A 14,951-nucleotide genomic window follows, 5' to 3' on the forward strand; every position below is an offset into this window, starting at 1 on the left:
TGCCTAAATGGCACCTGAAAACAGCCCGTCTCTCCCCAACTACCATTACTTCACTTCCTCGCACGGAAAAAGTAATGTCTAAGCACAGGTGTGCCTGGCTCTAGATCACCGACACATTCCCACGCGTGAGGCTAAAAAGGCCTGACTGGCCCGGCAGACGCAACCCCGAGGCTGCTCGCTGTGGACTCTGGGCAGCTGCTTTTCTGCTTCCACCACCCAGGCTCCCAACCAGAGGAGCCCTGGTCTCTGCCCGACTCAAGTGTGTGGGTTCCACTTTTCAAAAAATTCTCTGACCTTTCCCAGGATCCTTCTAATGAGGAAGTTTCGAGATGCTTAAACCAAAGCAGACTGGTTTTTCCGTTGCTGGCCATCATAAAAAACTTCTCATCCAGCTGGCTAAGCAGCAGCGTGCACACATGGCCCACCGTGTTGGTCGAGCACGATTTTAAAGGCTTTGATCTCAGTCCTCACAACTTTGTAGGTAGACTATTTTCTCCATTTCCCTGAGGTTTGGGGAAGTTAAATGACATGCCCAAGGTTACACATTTTTAAGTAGCCCCATCAGAATGCAAACCCTGCCTTTTGTCACGGTGATCGAGTGGAAAAACCGGCCGTAGTATTTTGTAGCTCCTTCCAACGAGGTAAGAGTCCATCCCTCTACTTTCTTAGTCCTGACTTGATCACATGACTTGCTTTCGCTAACAGGACATTAACACACCTGATGTACTCACAGGTTTCAATGGTGTTGAGCATTGTGGGTTACCCCACTCTTATCACTGAAACCCCAAGACCATCATAGGAAGAAGCCAGGGCGTTAGCCTCTCGGAGGATGAGCGAAAACACGAGGCGAGGTCCAACCAACCAGCTCACAAACTCAGAGGAAGTAATAAACTGTTGTTTTTAAACTAAATAAGTGTTGGGCTGGTTTATTACCCCGCGAAAGCCACCTGAAATAATCTCGAAGTTATCACCAGTACATCACTATCAACAAGTCAGAACAAATAAAAATGCGAAGCAGAGAAAAAGTCTCTTCAGTCTTCCCCGTTTTCCCTCAAGGACATAATGAGAAGTAACCGAGTTTAAATTTCATCAGGAAAGAATATATTTAGACCAGAGGAAGAACTTCCTGGCAGTAAGGAAGCCTAAAGACAGAGGCAGGGAGATTCAGTGTCTCAGTGTCACCCTCACCCAGGTTTCCAGGAATCCTCCACTCACTGTTCTCGCCCAGCAATCATGTTGTGTAAGAATACCATTCCACAGCCCAGGCTTTACAGGGAATTCTTACGGGACTTCTGGAGAAGACGCCAACAGCAGGAGTCTGAAGAGTAGAGCAGTCAGGCCAGGCTGCCTGTACACACTGCTCATTGGAGCACAAGTCCTAGTGACTTCCCCTCCTTAGCTGGGCAAGTAATGAACTCTCCAGCACAGAGATCTGTCCAGAGAGTCGTCTGGCTCACAAAGCCACTCTTCATGCCAAAGAACAGTAATTGGTGGAGCCGGAAAAGAAATTCCTGAGAAAGTGGGGGCAGTACTGGGCAGAAGGGGAAAAGCAAGTCGGTTATTCCAGGAATGAGCTGAAACTTTCCTCTCTTCGGAACAGACATCAAGTTAGAACTCTCCATCAAGGACACAGAGCATGGTACATGGAAGGCAGTGGGAAGAGAGAAACACAGGACTAGATTAAGGACTGCATTAAAAGTAGAAGACACGAGTTCTTGGCCCAGTTTCCCTGTTGATTCCTGTGTGTTCTGGCACAAGTTAATCACACATCCACCCATTTAACAGCCCTTCAAGGGCAAGCTATCCTCTGATGTTACATTAGAGACTGGGGATACGGAGATGAGGGAGACCTGTCCCCTGACTTGAGGAAACTCAGACTAGACAGAGAAAAACAAACTCTGAGCTGCGGTTTCCACAACTGAAAAATGGGCAAGAGACAAGGCTGTTGTCAATAGTAAATGAGAAAAGTCACTAAGGCACATAATACAGCACCTGGTACATAACAGATCCTCAATAAAGTCATTATTTATTATAGTAAGAAAGGGATGGACAGGACACTGCACCAAAGGAATACAGAGAAGGAGCACTTAATCCACTTTGGGAAGAGGCTGGTTCCCGGAACGCTTCCTGAAAGACATGTCTGAGCTAAACGGTAACATTATTACCATGGTAACAATATAACTAAGCTAAACAGTAACGTTATTTATTAATAGCTTACTGAGGAAGCCCTTTTAATTCTCACAAGCATACGAAATAAGTGTGTAATTTGCAATAACTGCTCTTTGGCATGAAAGATCCTCATTTTGCAGATGAATAAATAACTCAAGAGTTTACATACCCTGTATGTAAAAGACTTAAGATTTGAACTTGAACTGGCAGATCCCCAAGCCTTGGTGCTATACTTAAAAAGTTGAGCAGACTTAGTCTAGAAAAGATATGAGTGTGAGGGACGGGGCGGGCTAGGGAAGTAAGGTTCCCAGGAAAGGCAAGCAATAGTATGCGCAACGGTGAGAACACACAAGGTACAGCTCGAAAAAGGAATGAAGTGTCACTGGGTCTCAAGTTCTTCACAAACTACACGAAGGCATAGGGGAGGCAATTAGCCTTTGTCAGGCCCTTCTTTACGCAAACCCTTTTGCAAGTTGCTTTCCGTATGTCATTTCCTTAATCCTCACAATAACCTAGGAGTAGGCAAGAGGATTCAATTTTATAGATGATACAATGGCTTTGTGCCACCAGAGCTCTTTACAACACAAATGGTCCCTCTGAGTGAGATTTAGAGGTCATTCGCGGCCCTCGAACCCAGCCCCATGCTCAAAACATGTTCGTTTCTCCTCTCCTTTCAGTTACTCCTATTTCCTAGAAATTAATATACAAACAAAAATATTCTATCCTGGAACTCAGAGGTCTTAAAAAAAAAAAAAAAAGAATAAGGTCCACATACCACCGGAAAAGCGTTCCCCACGCAAGTCATACCACACCTCCTTATTGATGTGTTTCTTAACGGCCATTAGAAAAAGGACAACATGGTAGCTAGTGCAGTTAGAAAGTAGAAGGCTTTCTACAGTTTTCCATTTTAAGATTATAGTTTGACGCATATACACCTGTGAACCCACCACCAAAATCAAGATTTACTATTCTGATTACTCCAGAAAGTTCCCTCATATTCCTTTGAAGGCAATCCCCACTCCAGCCCCCATAACCCTCAGGCAACCACTTGTTGTAATTACAACGTTGTAATTACAACGTTACTATGGACTAATTACGTTTGTTGTAGGTACTCATATAAATGGAATCATACAGTAGATATTCTATTGTGTAGAGCTTGTTTTTACTCAGCATGGTGTTTTTGAGATTCATCCAAACTGTTATCAACTGTTTGTTCATTTTTATTGTTGAGCTGCGTTCCGTTGTTTGAATATATCAAAATTTGTTTATTTCAATCGTCTGGTGATGAGTATTTTGGCTGTTTCTAGTATGGGACTATTGTAAATAAAGACGGCATGAACATTTGTTCACAAGTCTTTGTGTGGACAAATGTATTCATTTCTCTTAATATGGAGAAGTAGGGTTGATGGATTGATTGTATGGTTTAATTTTAAAAGAAACAACCAAACTCTCTTTCAAAGTGGTTGTCCCTTTTCCTGGCTGCTTTTAAGAAACTTGCTTTATCACTAGTTTTCAGCAACATCACTGTTTCTGTTTGCTTTGGGTTTTTTTACAGCGTTATTGGTATATAATTTTCATACAATAAACCCCAACACTGAAAGTGAATCATTTGATGAATCTATATGTGTGATCGTCACCACAATTAAGATTATAAATATATCACCCCCACAAGTCTCCTTGTGCTCCTTTGTAATTCTTCCCTTCCTCCCCTTCCCTCACTCCCCAGGCAACCACGGATTTGCATTTCATCACTGCAGATCAGTTTGCAATTTCTAGAATTATATAAATGGAATCACACAGTATGTGCTTTTTGTCTGTTTTACTTTTTCACGTATCAATGGTTTATTCTTTTTATTGCTGAGTAATATCCTAGCGTATGGATGTACCACAATTTGTTTATCCATTCAACTACTGACGGACGTTTGGGTTATTTCTAGTTTTGGGCTTATACAAATAAAACTGCTCTCAACATTCATGGGCTTGAACAGACATATGCCTTCATTTCTTCAGGGAAAATCCTAAGAGTGAAATGGCTGCATGTAGAGTAGGCACATGCTTAACATTTTAGGAAACGGATAAGCTGTTTTTCAACATGCTTGCACCATTTCACATTTCGGCCTGCAATGTCTGAGAGTTCCAGTTGCTGTGCATCCACAGTAACACATGGGCAGACTCTGCAGACGTTCCAGACATTCCAGTGGGTGTGGAAGCATAGCTCACTGTGATCTGAATTTACATCTCCCTCATGACTAATGATATTCAATTATCTTTTCATGTGCTTATAAGCCACTCATCTATCTTCATTAGTAAAGTGTCTGTTCAAATGTTTACCCATTTTTTCCAACCGGGTGATGTTTTTATTATCACACTGTGAGAGGTCTTTATGTATTTTAGACAATGTCACTTGATAGATAAAGGTTTTGTCAATATCTTCTCTTCATGTGGCTTGACTTTTCATTTTTGTCAGTATCTTTTGAACAGCAAATGTTTTCATTTAGATGAACTTCAATTTCTTGACTATTCCTTTACAGTTTGTGCCTTTTGTGACCTATTTAAAAACTCACGCTAAAACAGAGGTCACTAAGATAGTTTGTTTCTTTCGAAAGTCTTACAGTTCTAACTCGTACAGTTAGATCTCTTTGTTTACGGTGTGAGATAATAGAGGGGGTTCATTTTTGTGCAAACGGATATACAGCTGTTCCAGAGTCATTTGTCGACAAGATTATCCTTCCACTACTGAACTACCTTGGAATCTTTGTCAAAACCCAACTGACTACATGTACGTATCTATTTCTGAATTCTTCCTTCTGTTCTATTTGATCTGCTTAGCTTCACACCAATAGAACACTATTGATTATCATAGCTTTATAATAAATCTGGAAATCAGGTAGTCTAAATGCCCCAACTTTGTTGTTGTTCTTCAAAGCTGTTTTGGCTATTCTAGGTCCTTTGCATTTCCACACACATTTCAGACACAATTGGTCAATTCTACAAATAGGTTACTGAGATTTTCAATGGGATGGCCTTCTATCTACACATCAATTAAAGCAAAACTGATGCCTTACCAATCCTGACAGTGGGGGTGGTTGCGTAACAATGTGAACGTATTTACTGCCGGAAGTGTATGCTTAAAAATCATTAAGATAGTAAATTTTATGTTACGTATATTTTACAGTTTTTTTTAAAAGCAATTCCAATCTCAGGATTTTTCCCCTAATCTACCGTTGCTCCTAAGCCGGCGGGCCGATTCCACCAGCCCACCCCGCTCCTCCTCAGCCCTCCCCCTCCTTGAACTTGACACCCTTAGCACACTGCAACGCGATCCACAGCACTGTGTCTTCCATTCTTCTGTCCTCTGGCTTCTTCAGCTTTTTCTTTTTCCTAACAAGCTTTATTGAGGTATAATTTATATGTAATTTATATGCGAAGTGGTACAAGTGGTCACAGCCACTGTAGCTGAAGGTTTGACGTTGGATAAATCCAGCCATCTACCACCTCAAGACAGAACGTTTCCAACCACCCCGCAAAAGTACCCTCATGCTTTTGATGTTCATTTCTCCCTAGACTTTCTGTCACTATAGATCCGTTGTTGTTTTCTCCATAATTTTATATAAACGGAAACAGTTTGTACTGTTGTGTATCAGGCTTCTTTCATGCAGCATAAATGTATTTTGAGATTTAGCATCAGTAGCCTGTTCCTTTTCACCGGTGAATAGTACACTGTTACAGGAATATACTGTAATTTCTCTCTTTGCTGATTGAAGAACATTTTGGTTTTTTCTACCATGTATACAGTTGCTTTCAACATGTGTATAGGAATCTGTATGGACATATGTGTTTCATTTATCTTGGATACATATCTAAGAGTGTATTATCATACAGTAAGTGTGTGTGTACCTTTCTTTAAAAAAAAAAAATCGGTTTCTTTTATAGTCAAATTCACATCCAGTCAGTCATGGCTTTGGGTCTATGCACTGTCTAGTCCAGTGGGAGGATGGTGACACTGGCGATTGGGTAACTAAGCTCCCATTGGGGCTCCGGCCTGGGCTTACTGGGTGACCATGGCTGTCACAGCCTCAGCTAACAGGTGTAACCTGTAACAGGCCAGACCAAAACAAGAGGGGGAACTTGCTGCCCTAGCCATCAAACTCACTAGTCAAAGACCTGGTGCGCCTGACTGGCTCAGTTAGTACAGTATGGGACTCTTGATCTCAGGGTCACAAGTTCAAGCCCCACCTTAGATGTAAAGATTACTTCAAAAATAACTAATAGTCGGGGCGCCTGGGTGGCTCAGTCAGTTAAGCGTCCGACTTTGGCTCAGGTCATGATCTCGCAGTCCATGAGTTCGAGCCCCGCACTGGGCTCTGTGCTGACAGCTCAGAGCCTGGAGCCTGTTTCGGATTCTGTGTCTCCCTCTCTCTCTGACCCTCCCCTGTTCATGCTCTGTCTCACTCTGTCTCAAAAATAAATAAACGTTAAAAAAAAAATTTTTTTTAAATAAATAAATAAGAGTCAAAGACTTGTTAATAAAAATTAAAAATACTATTCAATGGCTTTTACACCAAAACAAAACACAAAAGAGGATGCAACATCTTTTGATTTCAGCTCAAATTCAAAACATACTAACTAGCAAGTAATTTCTTACCTCTGTGCATAATCTTGTGCTTCTCCCTCAGGTATGTCAGACCTTTTATTACCTGGAGGAAAGACAATGTAACAAGATGGGAAACTGAAATGGGGGTGGTTAAAATACAGGCAGCCTCTCTATTTTAAAATGATATAGAAAATATTTCAACTAACATCACAAAATTGCCCTCTTCCCTTATTTTTTATTTGATTTCCAACCTGTCATATCAAGAAAGCATCTTTTTAGATGATATATAGTTATTTTTAAGCAATGTTGATTATTCCAAGTTTATACAACTTTACAAACCCCTGTGCTTGGGGCTCCTGGATGGTTCAGTCGGTTGAGCATGTGACTCTTGATTTTGGCTCAGGTCATGATCTCACGGTTCATGAGATTGAGCCCATGTCAGACTCTGTGCTGACAGTGCACACAGACTGCTTGGGATTCTCTCTCTCTCTCTCTCTCTCTCTCTCTCCCTCCCTCCCTCCCTCTCCCTCTCTCTCTCTCTCTCTGCCCCTGTCCCTCTCGTGCACGTGCATGCTCTCAAAGTAAATAAACTTATATAGGAAGGGAGGGAGGGAGGGAGGGAAAGAAACAAAGAAAGAAGAAAAATAAAAGGAAAAGAAAAAGAAAAAGAGGAAAGAAAAAGAGAAAAGAAAAAGAAAAAAGAAAACTTGTGCTTGGATTCGTTTTTTTTCTAAAGCTGCAAATATAAAAAGAGGCCTTCTCCTGCCACAAATGGGAATTCTTTTGGATATCGCGTCTATTTCTCCAGATACAGATTTTAAGATAAAGGAAGTCGCTTTTCTAGTTCTGGAGACAGAGACAGACAGAGAGAGAGTATGTTGTATCTAGGATTTAGACAGAAAATTCTAGTGAGAAAACCCCACTTTCCTTACAAACTTCCCTTAGCTAACTTACTATCTTCCTCCCTTGTCCATTTCCTGCCAACTCATTAACTTATCAATGAGGGAATTTGGAAGAAAAATTATACAATATACTCACAGCAATGCTAACTTTTCCTAAAATTTGTTCAGGAATTCTTCCAGCTTTCTTCAGGACTTGATCCAAGGAACCCCCATCCTAAGAACAAGAACACCAACCCATTTAGTGACAGTGTTTTTAACTATCCTTTCAAGTGTTAAACTGGGGCAGGAAAGTGAATGCCACATGTGGCAAATCCTCCTGGAAGGGTACCCTTTGGTTTGTTCCAGACCTCAAAGACAGAAATGTACAGCATTGTGGGAGCTATCAAATAACTAGAAACTCAAATCGTGAATAATCATTAAACCAAGGACTAATTCAGGGATCAAAAAAAAAAAAAAAAAAAAAAAAAGACTTGCACTGGGGCACTTGGCTGGCTCAGTCAGTGGAATATGTGATTCCTGATCTCAGGGTTGTGAGTTCAAGCCCCATGCTGGGTGTAGAGATTACTTAAAAATAAAATCTTAAAAAGGTTTGCACTGAACTGACAGAACAATGTATGGTTGGGACCAGAGGCTCTAGAGGCAACCTGTCTAAATTCACCAACTCTGTTGCTTCCTATCAGGAGAACTCTGACCAGGTTACTCACAACTTGTAAAACGGGGATGATATCTTAAAGCTATTAAAATAATCATAGGGCTATTATAAGTATTAAACGAGCTGGTACATACGAAGGTCTCAGAACAACATCTAGCCCACAGTAAGTGCTCGATAAATGTTAGCCATTTGATCATCAGCGTATGTCACAACTTGTATTGGAGATTATCCTAAAAACTCACAGCTAATCGAAAGAAGAACATCATAGAAAGCAACAATTCCTTCCACAGATCCTACCAAGTGCCGTGAACAGTGTTAGGTTCTACGGAAGATAAAGATACAAACAAAGAACTACTTCTTGTCCTTGTTAAATGTACAAACTAGTAGGGTAAATATACAGACTCTGAATATAACGAAACAGGATACAGGTTTAAGAAAACAGTACACATGCAGAAGAGAGAAGAAATTCTGACTTCCCTTAAAAGATGGCATTTGAGTTTATGTCTTACTCAAAGAAGGAGTATGACTTCTATACCTGAAAAGGGGGAGGTACACGGCAGAAAGGGAGAATGCAACACACGACACACGTGGGATATGAAGCCAGCCTCTGTGGGGCTCACACACCACGGCCTTCTCATTCGTGGATTCTACACTGTAACCTGAGATCGTGAAGAAATGCTTCACTCAAGGAACCCTGACGTAGTGAGGCACGGCTACATTCGTAGGCCATGGCTTCCAGCTGCCAATTATCAGTCGCAATTTAAAATCATCCTCAGAAGTAGAGACAATTCGTGCAAATTCAGACTGATTTTTAGAGTATCTCATCTACACTGAGCAGTTACCAGTATCATCTATCATTTATTAACCACCTCTGTGAAAGATATAGGCATATGTGAGAAACTAGGGATAGAAAAAACTAGACACAGGAGGAAACACACACACACACACACACACACACACTCACACTCTGCTTGGGGAGACAAAACACTCAACAAGGCAAGGCACCTTAAATTCTCCTCTGAAACAAGGCAGGAACCCAACAGTTGAATGAGGAGAAGAGACATCACTACAGGTGCTCAGAGGAGGAAGCAATTCCTAGGCAAAGTGGCAGAGGAAGGACTGGAAACAGGAGGGACACGGAAACCACACCTCAGAAGCGGACGAGACATGGCCAAGCAGAAAGACATCCCTGTAAGCTTCCTGCCTCCAAAGTCACCCAGCCGCGATGACATATCCGGGAGCATAAGGTCACAGAACAAGGCACAACACGATTAAAAAGAAGGACAGAACATAATCCCACTCTTATAGACATAAAAAAATGTTTGTGTAACTCACACAAAACCAGAACATCCAAAGTGTCATCAAAAGCTATTTCTAGTCTATGTAGGAAGACAATCAGGGATTTTGGTTGCATGATAGTTTCTTCTCCGTGCTTTTCTAGGGTTTATAAATTTTCTACAATGAACAAATGTTTTGCCCTTTTAAATTACTGAATTCCTTTAAGAAAGTGGAGAATTAAATCTACAATCAATTCAGAGCACTTACTAAGCATCCATTTTGTGCAAAGGATAAGGTAAGTGTGTAAGATAGATACAACACTGCTTTCTTTTGAGACAGTGAGAAACTAAGATTCATTCAGGGGTACAGACTCCTCAGGAAATGTCTACTAAAATAATGCTAAAAAAAATAGATTATCCACTGAAAGATTCTAAGCTTATGCAAAGGAGTGTTGGACTAATCACTTTCTGTCACAGTCAACTCTGGATCACAGATGCTGAGGGAAAAGAAAGCAGGACAGGTGTGAATTCTCAAATGCACCTGAATACCCCCAAACATGTTTGTCTTCTATTAATGGTGGGCAGGTCAGTTGACCCAGGAGCACGATGGAAGATCCTAAATTTCAACCTAAAATTTCCTATGTGCCATACTTTCCACCCAGACACGAGGAATCACTGATCTAGAACCCAACAGAACTCCCATGGGAACACATTTATTTTTCCAAGAGTCCTTGGAAGAGCCCTGCCCAAGCTGTGACCCAGGCTGAGGTGTGAGTCACCCTGTGAGCCTGGCTGCCTTCACGATGCTGCAGATCCCTGGTGGCCGAGTCAGGACCTCAGAGCCCAGGTAACCACACCCAAGTCTCCCAGAAACATAATAGCACCTCTCAGTTTCCTTCACCAATGGGAAGAGGAACTCCAGTGCACAAAGTTTCCAAGCCATTTCTCTTTTGCTTCCAGTTGAATGTGGTTTCAGATCCTTTGTTTGATCGGCTGCCTGATTATCAGGGAGGAGGACTATGCACTGAAAACTAGGTAACAAAGCAACTCTGTCAAAATCTGATTCAAATGAGGTAGAAATGCTAACCCCGTGGTTCTCAGGTTCCACAGCCTAGGACAGCAGGCAGCCCAGCTCACACTTTTCCCTGGGGTTGTGGTACACATTCCTGTTAAAGGGAAAAAAACTCGGCTCGCTTTCCTTTCACCTCCTTCAGAGCTATAAGCAGAGTTACAGTGTGAACAATGGGATTAGCAAGATTCAAGAAGCATGAACCACAGTCAGAATTACCCAGGGCTGCCTCCAACTCACCTTACAACCTTTTAATTCCACTTCACTGTTGCCAAGAACTTGCCTTCCCTGACTAAAGCTGCTGAAATTGTGCTTATTTTTAGAAGGCAATTATTAACGAAGTCAATGGCGCTTTTGTGAAGGTTTTCTATAGAAGAGACAAATGCTTTGGGGGGGGGGGGGGAGATCAAAAGCTTTTCCTCCTGCATGAGAACCATCAGCCCTGAGTCCTCAGTTCTCTGGGTGCTCAGCTACCACCTGAGCAGGAATCTACCTCCCCAAAGGCAAGAGCATTCCTGTTCTGACCGGGGGGCATCCATTTACTCCTTGAGTCTCAAAAATTCAGACTGGGCAGCACAAGCACAGTTTACTTCTACAAAAGTCAGCCCCTGGCTGAGTGCTTTAGAAGATCGGGCCCAATGGATGCCAGTGACACAAATTCACTTTAAAATGCATCTAAGAAATGATGTGAGCAATGGACAGATAGATGGGCAACATGTGGTAAAGCAAACATAGCAGAACAGTAATTGCAGAATCTAGGTGGGGGGTTTACAGTGTACATTATACAGTTCCTTCACCTTGCTTTGTGTTTGAAACCGTCATGATAAAAAGCTGGGGGAAATGTTAATGACCTAGAACACACAAGGACTGTAACATACACAGAAACAAAGAACCTCTGAAGTTGGGATGTGGTTAATGAACAGAGCTCTACGTGACACCTTTGAGAGGTGGAAGCTGAGACAAAGCAGAAATACCCAAAGAGAAGTAGCCACCAGCAGTCAGAATTTTCCCGTCAGAGGCGGCCAGGATGGGAGCTCTCCTGCAGAAAGGCCTACTCAGGGACCAAGAAGGGGTGAGAGGGTCCAGGGTTAGACCAGAGAGCTACTCTGGAGCATGGCTGCCTGGATTTCAGGCCACAACAGCTTCACTACAGGGTTCCATCTCTGGTAGCTCTGAGCCTCTCCACTAAAATTAACAGACTGTTCCAGCTGCTCTCTGGGCCTATGGATATCTAGGAACAGAAGACTCTATTGTGGACTCCAAGGCCTAACTCTCTCCCACTGGGTCCCAGGCCTGTCCATGCCCTCCGCCATCTTGGCCTCCTTCATTCGGCCGCTCAACACCTATCACCTAATAGATGCCAAACACTGTGCTTGGCCTTCAAAAGGTTTTGACCCTCCCACCTTCTAAAAGCCAGTTTTCTAGGCTCGGGCCCCTCCCTGGGTAACTCCAGAGATATCTTCTGCTTCAGAGACTTATGAGGGAGGATCCTACCCTACCCACAGAGCCAAATCCACTGGAGGAACGCTGACCTGCAGATACTGAAACTGGGCCAAGAGAACGGGAAGCCAACCCTTGTCATGTCCTGAGTCATCCTGTCCTCTTGGAGGGAAGGGTTGAGTGGCAAGGACAGAGCAAGAGGTACAAAGGTTGTGATCAGTATCTATGAATCCAAAGTGAATGAAGGATTTCACAATGAGCAAGCCTCACCACAGATCAATTTAAGACAAATTAAAAAAAAAAAAAAAAACTGAACTGCACATAGCAAGAGGTGAAATAAGGCCAATAAAACAGGTCCCAGCAAGTTGTGAATAAATGAAAAGACCACTGCCTATCCATGTTTGGGACCTAATCCTAACATCTGAAGCAAGCACCATGGAGTTCAATCATGCTCACCCTACAAACAGCGCCCTGGTTCCTCTAACAAAGGGAGAATTCCGAGTTGCACAGAACTTGGAGGTAACTCAGGAAAGAATCTGATTGTTCCAAAGACCGCAGGCGTGAGACGACACACACCTGGTGCTCAGAAGCCCCTCCATCCACACTGACAACTCACTTACGAAGGCCCTAGAACACAGCCATCCAGCCTATAAACAGCTCTGGGGAACAGAGAGACTACTCTCAATGTCTCCACTCCCCCAGCCGCTCATGTGGCACCCTGCACATAATAGGCACAAAAGTAAGAGTTGGTGAAGATGGACCCATGTTGATGAACTAATGTAAACCCTGACTGGCTACAAGTGCCAAAAACCACAGAAACACAGGATGTTAGGGTAGGCAGGGGTCCCCAGAGAAGATCTGGTCCAAACACTGCTCTGCAGAGAAAACCCTGAGAGAGTATCAAATTTAAAGACAGCAGACCTAGTTAGAGACACTGCTTAGAATTTAGCTCTGTGGGAATGCAAGCTGGTGCAACCACTCTGGAAAACAATATGGAGGTTCCTCAAAAAAACTAAAAATAGAACTACCCTGCGACCCAGCAATGGCACTCCTAGGCATTTCTCCACGGGATACAGGTGTGCTGTTTCAAAGGGACACATGCACCCCCATGTTTACAGTAGCACTATCCACAATAGCCAAAGTATGGAAAGAGCCCAAATGTCCAACGATGGATGAATGCATAAAGAAGATGTGGTATATATATACAATGGAGTATGACTCGGCAATCAAAAAGAATGAAATCTTGCCATTTGCAACTACGTGGATGGAACTGGAGGGTATTATGCTAAGTGAAATTAGTCAGAGAAAGACAGAAATCATATGACTTCACTCCTATGAGGACTTTAAGAGACAAAACAGATGAACCTAAGGGAAGGGAAACAAAAATAGTATAAAAACAGGGAGGGGGACAAAACGTAAGAGACTCGTTAATATGGAGAACAAACTGAGGGTTGCTGGAGGGGTTTTTGGGGGGGGGGGGGGGAGATGGTCAGAATTTAGCTCTGACACTTACTGGTTATATAACCTAAGCTAATTACTAAGCCTCTAGAGGCCTTGTTCCCTCGCCCACCTCGGGGAGGGTGGTCAACATTGCCTCACATGACAGGGCTGATGTGATTAATAACTTATATAACATGGCAAGGACTCACCAAGCGGTAGAAAATGGGAAAGCTAGTTACTACCATGTCTACCCATGCTGCCACCCACCTCCCATTATTTTGGCAACACCTAAGAGAAAAAAGGCCTTTCCGGTCACTGGTTTATCACCATTGCCTCCACCCTCCACCCTCTTCTAGTTTTCAAGGAACCTCCATTGCCAATTACACATCTTCATCCAAAACTCTGGGCTAGAGCTAGAAAACCAACCATCATCACCACAAAAAGCCCAAGAAACCCAAAGCTTAAGGAACACCCCCCTCCTCCCCTGCCCTTCACCCCACCAAAGGGAGGCTAAGACCCAAAGGGAAAATATCAGTACCCCAGGTCTGGGTGAGGACCAAACCAGAAATGTTCATGTGCTTCGCACAGAGGCTGCTTCCCTCCCATTCAAGCAAGAGGAACGAGAGCTTTCTTGGGAACCTTCAGGAGCGCAGGAGACGTTCCAGGTTCTATGTTCCATATGGCACCACAAAAGTTGGGCAGACGCCAGCCACCATACGTATGGCACTTCCTGACGATTTAACATGAACAGAAGTTCAACATAATGGGGCGCCAGCAAGGGACAAACCTCCTGGGGAGGGTTCTCCTGGAGTTCATGAAGACCATGCCTGGGGGCTCTCTCCAGAGGTCAGAGCAGAGCCAGGGTCTGGAAGGAAGTGGAGAAGCTGAGGGACACTCTGCCAGGCCGAGGGCTCAAAGTTCAGCAGCCCTAAGCTCGCCGACTCAGTCATGTCAGCCCTCATCCCGGAGCTGTCAGCGACAGTGAGAATAAGGCAACCTCTACCGTTTGCACGAGACAAGCTTGGGGTCGGTGTGCCGGAAGGCTTACTCTGCTATTTTCACCAATCCTCACCGCAACGAGGTCCGAGGTCCGTATGGTAATGGCCATTTTGCAAATGAGGAAAGGGAGAATGAGAAAGATAAAGAAACCTGCCCAAGGTCCTGACGAGAAGGTGACATCTGTAAACAAATCATTATTGAGCGCCTGCTGGGTGCCAGGGCTATTCTGGGCTTTGGAGACACAGTGGCAAACAAGACAGTGTCTACTCGGATTTTTGTGGAGAAGGGAGATATGAATAAACATCTCAGATTCCAAAGTCCCCTGGTGCCTAATGGGGACAGGAAAAAATAGCCATCACGAAGCCAGCCTGTCTCTCTGAGATTCTGGGCATCAAGAATGGAAACAGAG

At 43.3% G+C, this 14,951-nt stretch overlaps 1 protein-coding gene across 2 annotated transcripts in view; it reads right to left on the minus strand.

The window, feature by feature from the left end:
- Window positions 1-14,951, minus strand: part of MAP2K1 (mitogen-activated protein kinase kinase 1) — a 78,601-nt gene that overhangs the window by 23,204 nt on the left and 40,446 nt on the right. For both annotated transcript variants that reach the window (XM_043555109.1, XM_043555108.1), the window contains exons 4-5: window positions 7,802-7,879; window positions 6,815-6,866 (exon numbers count right to left, since the gene is read on the minus strand). In XM_043555109.1, coding sequence (XP_043411044.1) covers window positions 6,815-6,866; window positions 7,802-7,879 — 130 coding nt within the window. The remainder of the gene's footprint in view (window positions 1-6,814; window positions 6,867-7,801; window positions 7,880-14,951) is intronic.

This window comes from Prionailurus bengalensis, chromosome B3 (assembly GCF_016509475.1).
Source record: "Prionailurus bengalensis isolate Pbe53 chromosome B3, Fcat_Pben_1.1_paternal_pri, whole genome shotgun sequence".
Lineage (NCBI taxonomy): Eukaryota > Metazoa > Chordata > Mammalia > Carnivora > Felidae > Prionailurus > Prionailurus bengalensis.